Genomic DNA, 17,596 nt, shown 5'->3' with positions numbered 1-17,596 from the left:
TGGAAAATGAGGGGATGCCCTTCTATTGGGGAATGGCTGAAAAAATTGTGGTATATGCTGGTGATGGAATACTATTATGCTAAAAGGAATAATGAACTGGAGGAATTCCATGTGAACTGGAAAGGCCTCCAGGAATTGATGCAGAGTGAAAGGAGCAGAACCAGGAGAACATTGTACACAGAGACTGATACACTGTGTCACAATCGAACATAACAGACTTCTGTACTAGCAGCAACGCAATGATCCAGGACAATTCTGAGGGACTTATGAGAAAGAACACTATCCACATTCAGAGAAAGAACTGTGGGAGGAGAAACAAAGAAGAAAAAGAACTGCCTGATCACATGGGTGGAGGGGGTTATAATTAGGGATATTGACTCAAAATGAGCACTCTAGCACAAATATCAATAATATGGAAATAGGTCTTGATCAATGACACATGTGAAAGCCAGTGGAATTGCACACTGGCTATGGGAAGGGGAGAAGGGATGGATAGAGCACGAATCCTATAAGCATGGGAAAATATTCTTAATTAATTAATTGAAATTTTTTAAATTAAAAAAAAAAGACATTCCCCAAGCAAATCCAAAGGAGAAATTCTTCAGCAGTCCTCGGATTTACCTGCCATCATGTAGAAACAGACAGTGTGTCTCCTCCCTTCCCTCATCCCCTCATTGCTCAGAACATTTGTGGTGCCACTTTTCATTTAGCAGGACAAAATGTGGTATATGATGGGAGGAGCCACAGCCTGGAGTCCTGGCTAAGATACTTGTTAGTGGCTCTGGGAGCTTTATGTGACCTTGGACAAGTCCCATAACCTGGCAGAGCTTCCATTTTCTCTTCCGTAAAAGGGAGATAAGAATATTCACACTGCCTCACTCACAGGGCGGCTGTCAGGAAAGTGATTTCTAAATTCTGAGGGGAATTATAAGCTGTTGCTATCACCACCACCCAGACTACTGGTGTCAAAAACACTCAAGTCTTTATGACCAGGCTGGGGAATGACTAGCGTGCTGGTCCTGCAGTCAGTGCCTTGGTTTCGTCCTTGTCCTTAAAGGATTTGTTACTAGCTCGGGGACTGCACAAGTCATAATCAGCCAGAGCCTCCATTTCCTCATCATTTATAAGTGGGAATGATACTCTGCCCACCCCATTGGGGGGGGGGTCTATGGAAAACCCTTTGCCAACCTTACACAGGGGAGCTTGTTGCAGAGCAAAGGCAGGGATGAAGAGGAAAGGGATTGAAGAGGTGGGCAGGATCTTCTGGCAGTCTTTGGGGAAGGGGCATTTTGCTCTTTATCCTTCTTGCTGCTTTTTCATGTGTAGTGGACACCAGGAGGATCTCAGAGTTTAGAAGATAAGATGGGAAGGAAGGGGCTTGTCATAGGTTCAGCCATTCCTTGGTCACTGGTTAAAAACATAATCCCTAAAATGATTCAGAAGAAGTGCAATTTGACCATCAGAAATTAAGCAATAATGACCAGGATTTTTCTAAAAACAAATTCAATGAAAAGCCCAGGGGGGCAGCTGGGTAGCTCAGTGGATTGAGAGCCAGGCGTAGAGATGGGAGGTCCTAGGTTCAAATCTGGCCTCAGACACTTCCCAGCTGTGTGACCCTGGGCAAGTCACTTGACCTCCATTGCCTACCCTTACCACTCTTCTGCCTTGGAGCCCATGCACAGTATTGACTCCAAGACGGAAGGTAAGGGTTTAATTTAAAAAAAAAAAAAAAAAGCCCAGGTCAGAGATCTTGTGATAGAACTTAAGTGCAAGGAGGGCAGAGACAGTATTCCTAGGACCTACTCTGCCTAACACATAGTATAAACTTTTAAATAAATAAATGAAGGGGCAGCAGCTGGGTGGCCCAGTGGATTGAGAGTCAAGTCTAGAAATGAGAAGTCTTGGGTTCAAATCTGACCTCAGACACTTCCCAGCTGGGTCACCCTGGGGAAGTCACTTAATCCCATTGCCTTATCACTCTTCTGCCTTGGAACCAATACACAGTATTGATTCTAAGGAGGAAGGGAAGGGTTATAAATAAATAGATAGATAGATAGATAGATAGATAGATAGATAGATAGATAGATACGTAGATACATAGATAGAGATAGAGATAGATGGATAGAGAAATGGATAGGTAGAGAGAGATAAATGGATGGATGGATAGGGATAGAGATGGATAGGTGGATAGATGGATAGATAAGTAGATAAATACATAAATAAATGGATGAATGAATGAACAAATACTTATTAATTTATTCATTTGATTGCTCCAGTGAGCAAGAGGAAGAGGCTCACAGACAGATTAAATGCCTTTGAGTGCTACGTATGGGGCTTGCTCTTCTATGTTCCAAAAGAATATGGCCTCTGGTGGTAAAGATTCTCCTCTAGAGGGAAAAAGCCAATTACAAGCAAAGCAGGAGAGAGATTCTCTTTATAGGAAGAAGAGCAGCTTGGAGTTTTCCTAAGTCAGATCCTCTGTGTGGGTGACGGCTCAGCCTCCCTAAGAAACCTGAATTTGAGAGATCAGGTTCTAAGAGAAAAGAGGGCGCTTTTCCTCTTTGGGGGAAGAGGCAGCCCCTCTGAAGCTGTTTCAGAGAGAAACTCCACAACTAAATGCCCAGCAGAGAAATCAGAGCCCAACAATAACGTGAGACCAATTCCTAGCAGTAAATGAGAGATGGTCAAAGCATGAACTGGCTGATCCTGCGCACTCTGTCATACCAAGGGGAAGAAACCAAGTAAGAGTACCTACCATGCCGCTGGCTGTTGGGTTGAAGGGAATGACCCTCTGCGTGTACCCAGGACACATATGTTCCCTACACATGTATCCCTCCGTATCATTCCATGAGTTTTTGGTTGAGAGTGTACTGGGAGTCGAGGAGGCCTGGCACCTCTGGTGAGGGCTTGCCGAGCCCTTCTCATGGCTCCTCACCTACCTTTGGTGCCCATCTGCCACCCAGCTCTCGTTGGTGGATCCAATAAGCTGTAGCACATGCAGTGGCCACGTCCCCCTAGAAACTCTATGGACTAAAGCAGGCTGAGGCTCTCCTATCTGTGGGTGAGTTCGGGTGCTGTCTACCCCAAGTACCTGAAGACTTTCCCCATGGAATGGGCAGATGAGAACAATTAATTCCAATGACCCTGGAAGTGACTGAAGCCGATGCCTCACTTAAATCCAGTCCACGGGCGAATCAAGACATCACCCCATGAACCCTTCCATATGTTCTCCCTGTGTACGCATGTATATTAGCGAGATGCTAGGCTCCTAGTGTAGGAAGGAAGGAAGGAAGGCTTCTTGTCTCCAATCCCTAGGACAGTGGAACCAACCTAGGCTCTGGAATCTAAGGACCTGGGTTCAAATTCTGCCTCCCTCCTTACCACCTTGTGATATTTTTCATGGGGGCCAAAGGAAAAAATAGCATTTGTCCTCACGGAGCTCAGTCTAATGGGAGGGACGACATTCTAACAACTAGGTTTGAATCTAAGGCTGGAAGGGATGTCCGAGCTCATTTAGGACACTCCCCTAACTGTGCAGTGTGGACAAGGACATCCCTGCTGCCAGTTGCCATACAAAGCCACAAAGCGTATTCTTCTTCCGCATCTGTTGAAATAGGTAAATAAACTCACAGGAGGTAGTAGTGGGTGAAAGGGATGAGTGGGGAATGGTTGGGGTGAAGAGGGACAACTGCCTTACACAGATACAAATGGGGAGTCACGCCCACTCCCACAAACACAGGACTTGGGAAATGAGTGGTGACAGTTGAGACTAACTCATCCAGCTCAACTCTGCCAGGGATTCCTATAAACTCGAGTGGGTCCTCTGGGCTGTGGAGAAGGAACAAAAGGAAGTTCTAAACCACAGTTTATTAAGAGGTTTAGGGTTGGTGATATGGGGAGAGGTCACACTAAAGCTAAGAATCTGTGGCAAACTCCAGGACTGGAAAGGTGGGACAGACCCTCTATGACTAAAAGCAGGCTGTCAGGTCCAGTTTGGCAGGTTAGAAAGGGAGGTGGATGTCTCACAACAGGGTCCTCCTCGGCTCCAGCGATGTTCTCAGCTTTCCGGCATCCACAGCAATGAATCCACAAATAGATGAAGACGGAGAGCCGAGCCTGCCTGAAGGTCCACCCTTCAGAGCTAAGATCAATGCTCAAACCTGAACTTCCTACAGGATGGACGACTTCTTGTAGGAGACGAATCCACTTTCCTGGGCTCTTCACTGGAGACAGTTAAACAAGCATCTAAGTGCTCTCAGCCATTTCAGAGTGACTCTCAGGATTAGACTTCCTTCCTTGCCACTATTCCATCACTGGAACCTTCAGGTCGTGCCTGACAGCCTGGCTGCTATCTTACTTAAATGTCTAAAATTTTAATTTATAAATTTGCCCATAACGATGTCTACACTGTGCTTCAGTTTCCTCATCTGTAAAATGGGAATAACAATAACACCTCCCACCCAGAGTTGCTAGGAGGATCAAATGAGAAAATCATTGTAAAGCACTTAGCCAGGCCTTCAGCCCAGCTTATATGAATGTAGCTATTCTTGTCACTATTATTATTATTATTAATTTTATTTTTTTAAAACCCTCACCTTCCGTCTTGAAGTCAATATTGTGTATTGGCTCCAAGGCAGAAGAGTGGTAAGGGTAGGCAATGGGGGTCAAGTGACTTGCCCAGGGTCACACAGCTGGGAAGTGTCTGAGGCCAGATTTGAATCCAGGACCTCCCATCTCTAGGCCTGGCTCTCAATCCACTGAGCTACCCAGCTGCCCCCTATTATTATTATTTTTTAAATTGAATGGTGCCTTGAGAGATCTAGGACACTGAATGGGTGCTATTCAATGGAAGCATCTCATTGTTGTGACTTTTTTCTTAAACTCTTACCTTCTGTTTATACATTGTTTATATTATTTGTAATTATTGTATTTATATTGTATTTATTTTAATTTTAATTTATTTGTATTTATAAATATCTATATTTATAAATAAAACAGTTTATTTATTTTAATATAATTACAATATAAATGCATTTATATTGTAATTATATTAATTATAAAATTTTTTAATTTCTATATTTACATAATATTTTATATTTTAAAGTCTTAGTTATTTAGGGAGATTTTCTTTGGATTAAAATCTGTGGGATCAATTCTGTGAAAAAGATGTTTTATCAGCCATACAGATACTTTTGCTGCCTGCCGGATCCTGGTACTTCTTGGGGCAGCCGGGTGGCGTGGTAGGTAGATGGAGCACTGGGCCTGAAGTCTGGACACTCATCTTCCCGAGTCCAGATCTGGCCTTGGACCTTCCCTGGCTGTGTGGCCCTGGGCAGCCTTAACCCTGTTTACCTTAGTTTCCTCATCTGTAAGGGGAACCATAAGGTGCATTAATATGGTAAAAGGTTTTATATTAATGCATATGTAAAATCTGTATGAGATTGCTTACTCTCTCAGTGGGGAAGGAGAGAATTCAAGATTCAAAATTCTTTTTTTTTTAATGCTGTAAACTGTTGCCTACTATCCCAGCAGTTATCCCAGGGTTAGATTTGGGGTCAAGAAAGCCTGAGTTCAAATCCTGAGGCAGACACCTCATCCCTGTGACCTTGGACAAGTCATTTATTTAATCTCTGCTTTATGTTCCTCATCTGTAAAATGAGGCTAATACTAGTATCTACACCAAAAAGCACTTGGGCTAATCAAATGAGGTATTTGTAAAGTGCTTAGCACAGCGCCTGCTTCATAAAAGCTTGTCCCCAACCCCAAACTACTTGCATTTACTTAGTTTATGTTGTACAGATTCATATATTTCTGTGGAGGGGCGTGTACGTGTGTATGGGTGTGAAAGCACACCCATGTGCTTACTATGTCCACTTTGAAGCTGGGATGTCCTTGGGATGAGAGATCGCTTGTATCTGTGTCCCCACCACCCAGCACATTGCCCGGTGCTTGATCAATGCTTTTTGATTGGCTCATTCTGTGGCTGGCGAAGTTCTCCCTGGGCTGTGACTCCACCATCTGTCAGCAGGGAATTCCCATTCCCTGCCCTTGGCATGGCACTACAATCGCAGTGTAAGCACTTCCTTAAGGCTTCCTCCCTTCACGGCTTCCTTTCCCTCACTCTCAAGACCTCCTAGTCCGTCAGCAATGACAGAATAGCACAAGCTTGGAGTCACCGGGCAGGAGTTCAAATCCCACTTCTATTACGGACTCCCGGTGGGACTTTGGCCGTATTATTTCAGTTCTCTAGAAACTGGCCTGCTACATCCTGCATAGTATAAAAGCCAGGCAGGTTCTCGTACTGTGGAGAAACTCCAGTCAGGAAATATAAAACAAGGAAAGGAAAAAGGAGAAAGTGAAAGGGGAGAAGAGAAAAAAGACCCAGAGACAAAGTTGGTTTTGAAAAATCCTTACAGGCCCTCTCTGGGGTGAAATGTTGGTGGGTTCGGGCAATGGGCTTCGATGATTACTTAGGGCCAGTAACAAAAGATTACCCTGGGGGGCAGCTGGGTAGCTCAGTGGATTGAGAGCCAGGCCTAGAGACAGGAGGTCCTGGGTTCAAATCTGGCCTCAGACACTTCCCAGCTGTGTGACCCTGGGCAAGTCACTTGACCCCCATTGCCTACCCTTACCAATCTTCCACCTATAATTCAATACACAGAAATTAAGGGTTTAAAATAAAATAAAAAAAAAGATTACCCTGTTTTGGGAAGGCCAACCAAGCCCAGTGCAGGCAGAGCCAGACACTGAGATGACTCACACAAACCAATAAGATGTTAAATAAAATTGGTTTAATTAATAAGGGAAAGGTTAGAAGGGATCTGGATAAACTTAATCACTAATGCCAACTACCTAAGCCTCCCTAGATCTAAATATCTCTACACAGAGTGTAGAGATGTCTTCAGAGTGGTTTTCCTCACTTCACTATCTAAACCCAAATGCCTGTACTAGGCTAAACTAACACTAAACCCCTCTTTGATGATTTTAAGGAAAGGGTCTGTGTGAGCCTGACAGAGCCCAAAGATGGACTAAGATCCCAAAGGATCTAGGCCGGGTCTCACAAATCAGATGCCAGATGTCTCAGGATCAGTAAAGGAACTGAGCAGATATCAAACAGCCACGGAAAAGCAGGATAACAGAGCAGCAGGTAGGATGGGAAGATAAAGTAGGAAGAAAGGCACAGGGAAATAGCCCGTCTCCTTAGGTCAAAAGCCTAGAGAGAAAAGCCACAGCCTGAGGCCCAGCTGTCCTTAGCGATAGCTCGATTCTCCCCACAGAATTCCAGAATCCTGCACTCTGCTGGCCCATGCTTCTACCCTTTGCAAACTTTTCTTATAACAGGGGCTGGTAGTTTAAGCATTTATTTACACACTAAAACACATTCATCATCTGGTTGACATCCAAGATAAACAGAACAAACAATGCAGTGGGTTACATCAAAAAATTTTTTGCAACACAATTGTGGAAAATTTATGGATTGAAACCATTCAAAGCTGCTAGGCAACCTCCTGTACCACTTTAAGGTCAGTAGTTCTAAGAAAATCCAGATATGGTTGAAAAATTAAGAAATTTTTCACCTCAAAGACAATAGTTACCACCAACAGAGAACTTAAAGTTATACACAAAATATATCTATCGATACAAGCTAGAATACCTGGAATATCAGAAATCCTCAGTGCCACAGTGTACTTTGCAAGAAATCTAAAACCAATTTTGTCATTTTACTGATAAGGAAAATGGGACCTAGGAAGGACCCAGGTCTTCTGGCTAGTTAGTGGCAAAAATCCATTTGAAATCTGGGTAATAGGGCTCGTACTCCATCATCCTTGGGATGCCACCATATTGTCTTCCAGAGGAGAAGCCAAAAAGGAGCTTGTATCAATTCCATTTCATTTTTGTCTCCACTTATACCTGATGCCCTTCTTTTGGGGATAAATTAAGAATTAAAAATATGTTGCTACTAACCAAAAACATCTAGAAGCAGGTTTAGGATATGATATGATTTATTGATAGAAAGGATAATATGATTTTGAAAATATATATTTGTAATCAGATAAACTAGAAGATAGCCAGTATAGCCAACTGCAACTCATGTTCAAGAAAAATGAAGGAAGTAGTCCAAGGATTTCTCATGGTTGGCATGAAGAAACTAATCATCTCTAGAGAGATCATTTGCCCTTGTTTTCAATTTTGGGTTCTTCTGGAATTCTGCTATGTCACATGTCCATTCATCCAGACATTTTTTCTTCTTGTTTTAGATTGTGTCTGATTTTTCATGACCTCGTTTTTAAGGGATTTTCTTGGCAAAGTTCCTAGAATGGTGTGCCATTTGCTTTCCTAGTATCCCCATTTTATAGCTGAGAAAATTGAGGCTGAGGTTAAGTGACTTGTTCAGTGTCACACATCTAATAAGGGTTTGAAGCTGGATTTGAACTCAGGTCCTCCAGAGCACTCTATCCATGATACTTCCACCTACTATGCCCACTGGAGACTAAAATACAGAACAGAGCTCTCACAAAACTGACATTTTCTTGGCTAGTACTAAGACAGATCCATACAACGATTATGAATTGAGCTTTTTACCCCCAGCACCTTGCATGCAATAGATGCTTAATAAGTACTTGATGAAGGAATAAAAGATCCTCTTTTTTAAGTGTTCTTGATTACATGAAATTGTTCCAAAGATTTTTTTATGTCATGAAATTCATTAGTCATTTCTTACAGATTGGTAAACCATTCAGCACCACCAACCTGAGAACAAGATTTTTTTAAGATGACAGATTCTAGTCTTACTCATCATCACTCACCATTTCAATATCTTCTTGACTTAAGAACTGTGAGCTCTAGAAGGTCTCATATCGATGCTTAATATCCCAAGCCATTGCCTCCATTGGATACCCAAACTCAATGATGCCATAATTTATTCCTTTGTCGCAATATAGAAAACCTGCAGCATGCGTGGCAACTAGCTTCCCATTTGCATGGAAGATGGGGGAGCCAGAAGCCCCTCGGAAGGTGATTACCTTCTGGTTTGTAGAAACCTCCTGGAAACTTCTTGGTGAAAATGTGAGGATAGAGTTACTTTCCACAGCGACCTGGAAGTGGCTTTGACACACCAGTTCCCGAAGCGGTTGGGGAATGATCACACATTTATCAGTTGATTTTTCCTGTTGATCTGGGTGACCAATGATATGCAGGTTGCCATTCTTTGGTGGAGAAGCAATTTGGTCCCACCAACCCATGGGAATGGGAGAGCCATTCTCCAGTGTCAGCAGCGCATAATCCAGGGATTGATCAAACTTCAAACCAAGGCTCGATGAGCCACTCTTTGTCTTGGCTTCCATGAATATCTTCAAAAGTAAAGGCCGCCCAAGCAGAGCCACTGATCGCTTGTGCTGCCTCCTCCAGCTCCACGCCTAAACCTACAATGAAGTTCATGACACGGCTGCAAGTAAGAACGTGGTGATTCTTTAAGACAAAACAGGTGGCTCCTTCTTGGTTTCCATTGTTGTCCCAGAATATGTATCCCACACAGTTACTGAGAATGCTCAGAAATTGAATTACTTTAACTGGGATAGAGGCTGAGCTTAGTTTCCCAAAGTTCTTTCTATGTATGTTAAATAGGGTCCTGATTGGCCTCTTCTTTTCCTTTTTCTCTTGATCAAAAATGTTGCTGATTTGTAAGCGTTCTTTTGTCAAACTGGAAAACTGATCCAAAATGCGCCTTTCTAAGTCACAGCTTAGTCTCTGCTCCACCTCACAGCTCTGAGAAGCTCTGGCTAATGTCCCGTATGATGGCATTCTTTTGACCTCAAAACATTTGTCCTCTAAGTTGTCCGCTATTTGGTTGTTTTCTAAAACTGACTCGACATTTTCTATCAGATTCCACTTTCTGGTTTCCAGTAAAGGAAGAAATCTGCCATCTTTGGTCAAGGCTTCCCGTGTGGTTTCTCCTTTGAAGGCATAAACACAGAGTTTACAGCCATCTTTGTGAAGGTCAGGACACTTCACAATCTTCTTTATTCTTTTCCCAATGGTCAAAACATAGAATTTGATGCAGGCTCCAGCTTTCACTGCCATCTTTTCTGTGACCCTTGCGCTTGGCAAATACAATCTCAAAGTGAGAATTCTCAGGCACGTGGCGGAGAGGCATATCCAGGTTGACATACCCTTTCTCTGTTCCCATCGTCCCCTCAACCAACATCTCCCTGGCTTGCTGCTTTGCTATCTCCTGGCTGGCAAGCATGTGTGATTTAATGGCCTCCAAGACGCTGTCTCTGTCGCTGTGACTCCGCCTCTCTCTCTCTTCTCTTGCAACCAAGGCTGGGTTAGCTAACTTTTTTTACTTTAGTTATTATTAATAAACTTTGTAAAATATAATACTTAGTTATTGTATATTAATTTTAATCTTAACAATTTGTCTGACCATGAAGGGACAGAATTCTCAAGTATTTTTTAAGATAGAGAGTAGATAAATTTTGCAAGCTGCATTTTCTCTCCTGCCTCTTCTTGCACTCTGTGCTCTCCCAGCCCCATTGCCCACCCTCCTCGGACTGTTGCTGCTGTTGCCATGGCCCACATTGAGAAGAAAGACAGGTCGTTGTCCTCTCTCCTGTCCATGTGCTTTTTTCCCACAGAAGGGTGAGATCCCCAATCCCTTCAGCCATACTCCCCCCATCCCATGTGGGTTTTCAAGCCTGCTTTTCGACAGGGGAACATTGTGCAGAAAAAAACTAGCCATTCAGCCCCACCCCCCTTCTAGTTTTCAAACAGTTTTGTTTTTTGTTGTTTTTTTTTTAAAGCTGACTTTGGGTTCCTACTGAAGGCTGCTACTGAAGGTTTTTACACAAGGAGGGTAGATAGCCCCAAATCAGTGGATTTGAGGTTGAAGTTTTAGGGATTTTGTCTCTGCTTTTTGGCTTTTTCCTTCTGACCCAAAAACACTAAGAAAAGCCAGACACATGCAAATACGCTATTATTCTTCCTTTTATTGCCCTTAGGGAAGAGAGCACAGAAGAATAGCTAATCCCCCCAAAAAGTTGTTTTTTTCTCTCTCTCTTTGCCTTCAAGTAATTGTCTTTTGTTTTGCCATTGAGCTGGCTTTATTTAAGGAGTAAACTTGTTAAAAAGCATAGCTCAGGGGCAGCTGGGTAGCTCCCCTTACAGATGAGGAAACTGAGGCAAACAGGGTTAAGGCTGCCCAGAGCCATACAGCCAGGGAGGATCTGAGCACAGATATGAACTCAGAAAGATGAGTTTCCAGAGTCCAGGCCCAGCACTCCATCTGCCTACTGCACCTCCCAGCTGCCCCCAAGAAGTTCAATCTAGCATGTTGTTATTAAAAATGATTAAGGCAGATATTAAAAGGGAGAATAGTATTTTAATAAAAGCCTGATATGATAGAGATATATATGAAAATGATAGAGATAAAAATCATTAGACCATGCGCCTGTAATTATTCAAATTGCCGCCTCAGCCATTTTACCTTTCATATCTTCGTGCACCCTGGTAACTAAAGAGGAAGCTCAAAGTCCCTTCCCAATATTTAAAGCCATCCCTCACCTTGAAGATGTAATCTAAAACAGGAAACCCATTGGACCACGGGAAATGTAGTTCTAAGTTCCCCCACAGGTCCACAGAAGTTTGTCAAACACTATATTGATACATATATTGAGGCTCAATCCTTCCAAATAGAACCCCAGGTGATTTTAACTAACACATTACCCCCCTGTGATCCTTCGGGAGATAAATCTCCCCAATGGATCAGGAAAACATAATCAAAATAGTGTTTACAATAATTTAGAGATAAAAGGGAGAAAGAACAAAACCAATGTTCGGTACATTGACAAAAAACCATTAAGGGGGCAGTCCCCCTTTCTGGTATAAATTGTCTATTCAAAATAAATGCATCCAACTCATTCAACCCCCATAGTTCAAATCAACTGCACCCCAAAGTTCAAATTTGGATCTTCATGATCCAGTGAAGGCTTTTCAGGCATCTTTTGGTGCCTCCACCAAACAGGTTCATTGTCTGGGTTCTGGGGAGATGGCAAAATCCTTATCCTGAAATTACTCTCAAAGAATTTAAACTTTACATTATAGATTATAAAACATACATTTTCTTCTGAGAACTAACATTAACCCCCTGAGATTATTCCTAAAGGAGTAAAAATTGACTTGCAATATAGATTATAATTCAGACATTATGATTATAAAAACTTAACACACACACACCCCTTGGGAAAATTTTAACTAACACATTACTCCCCTGAAAAGATCAGCCAAGGATGCATGGCTGAGTGAGTCATGGGGGTGCATGAAATCAATTGGCAAAAGAAATAATAAAAAAAAAAATAAAAAGACAACTGAAATGGAAAATAAACTCAGGAGAGATTATCTAAGAATTATTGGACTACCTGGAAGCCATGATCAAAAAAATTTTTTAAAAGAGCCTAGATATCATCTTCCAGGAAATTATCAAGGAAAACTGCCCTAATACTCTAGAAAAAGAGGGTAAAATAGAAATTCAAAGAATCCAGTGATTACCTCCTGAAAGAGATCTCAAAAGATAACTCCCAGGAATATTATAGCCAAATTCTAGAAGTCCAAACTCAAGGGGAAAATATTTCATATAGACAAAAAAGAAACGATTCAGATATCATGGAATCACAATCAGGATAACACAAGATTTAGCAGCTTCTATATTAAAGGATTGGGGATAGATTATGCTATTCCAGAGGACTTCAACCAAAAATTACTTACCCAGCAAAACTAAGTATAATCCTTCAGGGGGGAAAATAGATATTCTCTGAAATAGAGGACTTTCAAACATTCATGATGAAAAGACAAGAGCTGAATGGAAAATCTGACTCTCATATATAAGACTCAAGAGAAGCATGAAAAACAAAAAAGATAAATCAAAATATATTCAATAAGGTTCAATTGTGTGCACCCCTTCACAAGAAGATGATTCTTATAACTTCTAAGAAATCTGTCATTAGGGCAGTTAGAAGAGGAATACATAGAAAGCAAGGATGTTAGCTGAATATGATGGGGTGATATAAAGTTAAAAAAGAGATGAGAGAGGAATCCATTGGAAGAAGGGGGAAGGAAGAAGTAGAATGGGGTATATTCTCACACATAAGAGGCATAGTAGAGTTTTTACAGTGGAGGGGAAGACATAAATCTTATTCTCCTCAAAATTGGTTCAATGAAGGAAGAACATAAACAATCAACTGGGTCCTATAGGAAAGTAGGAGGGAAAGCAGATAAGAGAAGGGACATGAGCTGATAGAAAAGAGGGAAAATTAAGGGAGGTGGTGGTCAGACACTAAACAAGTGGGAAATAGAATGAAAAGTAATGCATATTCATCATAATGGCACAAAATTTTTTTACAAGTCTCTAATAAAGGCTTCATTTCTTAATGAGTTGGATGTATAAGAATACAAGCCATTCCCCGGTTGATAAATTATAAACTGGCAGTTCTCAAAGTAACTAAAGTTCTCTATAGTCATGCAGCTCTAAATCACTATTAATTAAAGAAATGCAAATTAAAACAACTCTGAGGTACCTATCGGATTGGCTATTAAGACAGAAAAGGAAAATGGCAAAACTCTTTGTTTTGGGAGAGGAGAGGGAGGAAATTGAGACATTTTGGGAAATTTTGGGAGAGTTGTAAACTGATTCAACCATTCTGGAGGGCAATTTGGAACCATGGCCAAAGGATTATAACACAGAACATACCCTTTGACCCAATAATACCATTACTAGATTTGTATCCCAGAGATTAAAAAAACAAAAACAAAAAGGAGAAGGACTTATATATACAAAAACATTTAAAACAACTCTTTATTTGGGGGCAAATAATTGAAAAGTGAGGGGATAGTGTATCAATTGAGGAATGGCTAAGTTATAATATATGATCATAATAAAAGATTATTGAACTGTTAGAAATGATGAGCAGGAGGTACTCAGAAAAAGCTGGAAAAAAATCTACACAAACTAAAAGAGTGAAATAAGCAGAACCAGGAGAACACTGTACACAGTGACAGAAATAATTTACAGTGAACATCTATGAATAACTTAACTATTTTCAGCAATACAGACCCAAAACAATCTCAAAGGGCTCATGATAAAAAATGCTATCTGCTTTCAAAGAACTAATGGAGGTCTGAATCCAGACTAAAGCAAACTTTTTTACTTTCTTTATGCTAATTTTTGCTTGAGTTTCCTTACATAAAAGGATTAATATGGAAAAATGTTTTATGTTATTGCACACATAAAATCCGTATGAGTTTGCTTACTATCTCAGTGGGGAAGGGGAGTGAGGGAAGGAGAGAATTCAAGATTGTGGAAAAAAATAAAATAGTAAATAAATAAATCTGTTCATTATTGATCTTGGATATATAAGGGAGCTTTTAAAGCTTTCCAGCTTTGAAGGCTTCCCATGTATATTATATATTTATGCATATGTGTTTAATATATGTAATATATTAAACTATATGCCCTTAGAGATGAAAAGGTTTTCAGTGAGCATCCAATTCAACCATATCAATTTACTGATGAAGAGGGGAAGTGACTTGCCCAAAGTCACATGATAAGAGTCTGGAATTCAATCAAGAGCCTGTGGATTTCAATTGTGTTGGGAATGGTCTTTGAAAAATCCAAGGTAACTTCCATGGCATGAGGAGACATCTGAATACTTTAGGAGGAGCCACTGGAGGGCTCTGGGGAAGACAAATTTCCATGGTACATGAACGTGTGGATTTGAATAAAACTTTAGTTGTTAGGGATGGAGGAAGAAGAAAGGAAAAGGCAAATAATATCTTAGCACTGTACATCAGAAAGCTTTCCCCAAATATTCACCACTAGTAATAATAAATTTGATATTACTCTCTGAGCACTTCAAAAATAGGAACACCTTTTATGTCCCTTTAAAGGTACAGGATGGCAGCATCAATCTGTTGGTTCTTCCCCCTGGCCAAAGCCCAGGATGTTTCTTATACCAAAAGAAATAGAAGCCCTAAAAAATCATTTGAGAGCCACAAAACAAACTCTTTTAATTATTCTAGGCATTGGGGGCAGCCAGGCAGCTCAGTAGATTGAGAGCCAGGCCTAGAGACAGGAGGTTCTGGGTTTAAATCTGACCCTGAGCAAGTCATTTCACCTCCATTGCCCATTTAACATTCTTCTGCCCTGGCATCAATATACAGTGTTATTAAGATGGAAAGGTAAGGGTTAAAAAAAAAAGACAAAGTAGGGAATGGAGAAAGAGGAAGAAGACAAATCACAAGGTGCAAGGGGGAAGGAAGAGGATGTGTAGGGTTGAGATGTAGTTATAACAATAGCCACAGAGGGTGTCAAATTGGGATTTAAATCACATAAGAAGTAGCAGTCTGACTCCCATCAAGTCACTTGACTTCTTGAGAAATCATTACCAGTCTCTGTAAAATTAGGATGAGAGCAGCTCTAATCTCATAAGATTGAGATGAAGCTGGAAAAGCAGTAATATGAGTTAAATGCTATTCCTCTCAGTAGGAGGGAAAGAAGTAGGGAAGGAAGAAGAGAGGGAGGAGGGAAGAGGGAAGGAGGGGAAGGAGGAGAGAAGGAGGAAGAGGGAAGGAGGGGAAGAAGGAGGAGANAAAGCAGTAATATGAGTTAAATGCTATTCCTCTCAGTAGGAGGGAAAGAAGTAGGGAAGGAAGAAGAGAGGGAGGAGGGAAGAGGGAAGGAGGGGAAGGAGGAGAGAAGGAGGAAGAGGGAAGGAGGGGAAGAAGGAGGAGAGAAGGAGGAAGAGGGAAGGAGGAGGGGAAGAAGGAGGAGACAAGGAGGAAAAGGGAAAGAGGGGAAGAAGGAGGAGAGAAAGAGGAAGAGGGAAGGAGGGGAAGAAGGAGGAGAGAAAGAGGAAGAGGGAAGGAGGGGAAGAAGGAGGAGACAGGGAGGAAGAGGTAGAGAAAAGGAAGGTAGTGGGGAGGAGGGAGAAAGAAGGAAGGGGAGGGAGAATGAATGGATGTTTCACTTAAACCCCTGGCAGGACAGGCGCAGCAGGTGGAGGTCAGAGAAGTCCCACCACTGGCGGAGGGATGCATACTGGATGCACACTCTTCCTCCTCCTCCTTCTCCTCCTCCTCCTCCTCCTCCTCCTCCAGTTCCAGAGAGGTAGTTCACGAAAAGAATTTAACTCATGATACCAGGAACCACTTGCCCATCCCAGAGCGACCATTTACTACCTGTGGAGCCCTGGGCGAGTCGCTGATCTTCAACTGTAAAATGAGGGAAAGAGGGGAGGAGGGAGGTACTGAAAATTGTCTGCTGGCCTCTCTGACCGAGGTCTTCTCGAAAAAGAGGGGAAAGCCTAAGACAGAGGTGAGAAGAGACTGTGGTTCCAGGAATGAAGACAGAATGAAGGGAAGGAGGCTAGAGATGGAGCCTCCCGCATGGGGAGCCGCCAGGAGGCCGGTGTGACCCAGCCAAAGTGTGTAGAGGGGAGTCGGGTGGAAGAATGAAAAGACAGTTCAGGGCTGTATTAGGAAGAACTTTCAATACAAGATGGGGGGGGGCGCTGACGTTTGATTCTAGAGGTAATAGGGAGTCACGGGAGTTTATTGAATAGGGTGGTGACTTGGTCTGACTTTTGCTTTAGAAAAATCAGTTAACGCTGCCCACATTCAGAGGAAGAACTGCAGGAGAGGAAACATAGAAGAAAAACAGCTGCTTGAACACATGGGTTGAGGCGGACATGATTGGGGATGTAGACTGGAAACTACCACACCAATGCAACTAACAACAATTTAGAAATAAGTCTTGATCAAGGACACATGTTAAAACCAGGGGAAATGTGTGTGGGCCATGGGTGGGGGGAGGGGGAGTAAAGGGGAAAGTAGGGGTATGAAGCATGTAAACAGGTTAAAAATGAATATTAATAAAGGTTTAATAAAAAAATAAAAAGAAAATAATCAGTTGGGGTGCTTTGTGGAAGAAGGATTGGAGGAGAGAGAGAGAGAGACAGAGACAGAGACAGAGACCTGAGACAGAATTGGTACTGCAAAGCTCTGGTAAGAGATGATAAGGCCTGGAATGTCCAGGCAGCAGAGTGGAAATCAGGGGATGGGACATATGCAAAGGATGTTGTGGAGACAGAAATGACAAGATTTGACAATTGATGAAATATTTTGAGTGAGACTCCATATACCATGATAAAGCCAAATGGATTCTTGATCTAGAAATAATGGCACCATAAACAAATCAGGGGAATGTGGAAAAGTTTATCTGTTAGAGTTAGGGCTAAGGGAAGAATTTATGACCAAATAGGGCATACAGAACATTATGAAAAACAAAATGGATAATTTTGATTACATTAAATTTAAAGGTTTCTGTACAAACAAAGTCAATGCAACCAAGATTAGAAGGGAAACAACAAATTGGGGGAAATTATAGCAAATGTCTGAGTCAAATTTGTAAGAATACAAAGCATTCCCCAACAAATGGTCAAAGGATATGAACAGGCAATTCTTAGAGGAAGAAATTAAAATAATCTATAGTCATATGAAAAAATTCTCCACATCACTCTTGTTTAGAGGAATACAAATAAAAACA

The 17,596-nt window shown here is 41.7% G+C and overlaps 1 protein-coding gene across 1 annotated transcript; it reads right to left on the bottom strand.

Annotated features, from left to right (window-relative positions):
* Positions 1 to 8,789: 8,789 nt before the first annotated feature.
* On the bottom strand, positions 8,790 to 10,246 carry FAM111A (FAM111 trypsin like peptidase A). Its single transcript, XM_044681975.1, is given in 3 exon segments — positions 8,790 to 9,297; positions 9,299 to 10,072; positions 10,074 to 10,246. Coding segments are annotated over 3 exon segments (1,455 nt in total).
* Between the last annotated feature and the right edge of the window lie 7,350 nt (positions 10,247 to 17,596).

This window comes from Gracilinanus agilis, chromosome 6 (assembly GCF_016433145.1).
Source record: "Gracilinanus agilis isolate LMUSP501 chromosome 6, AgileGrace, whole genome shotgun sequence".
In the NCBI taxonomy this organism is placed as follows: domain Eukaryota; kingdom Metazoa; phylum Chordata; class Mammalia; order Didelphimorphia; family Didelphidae; genus Gracilinanus; species Gracilinanus agilis.
Note: the sequence above shows the minus strand (reverse complement) of the source record. Positions and strands in the feature narration are given on the sequence as shown.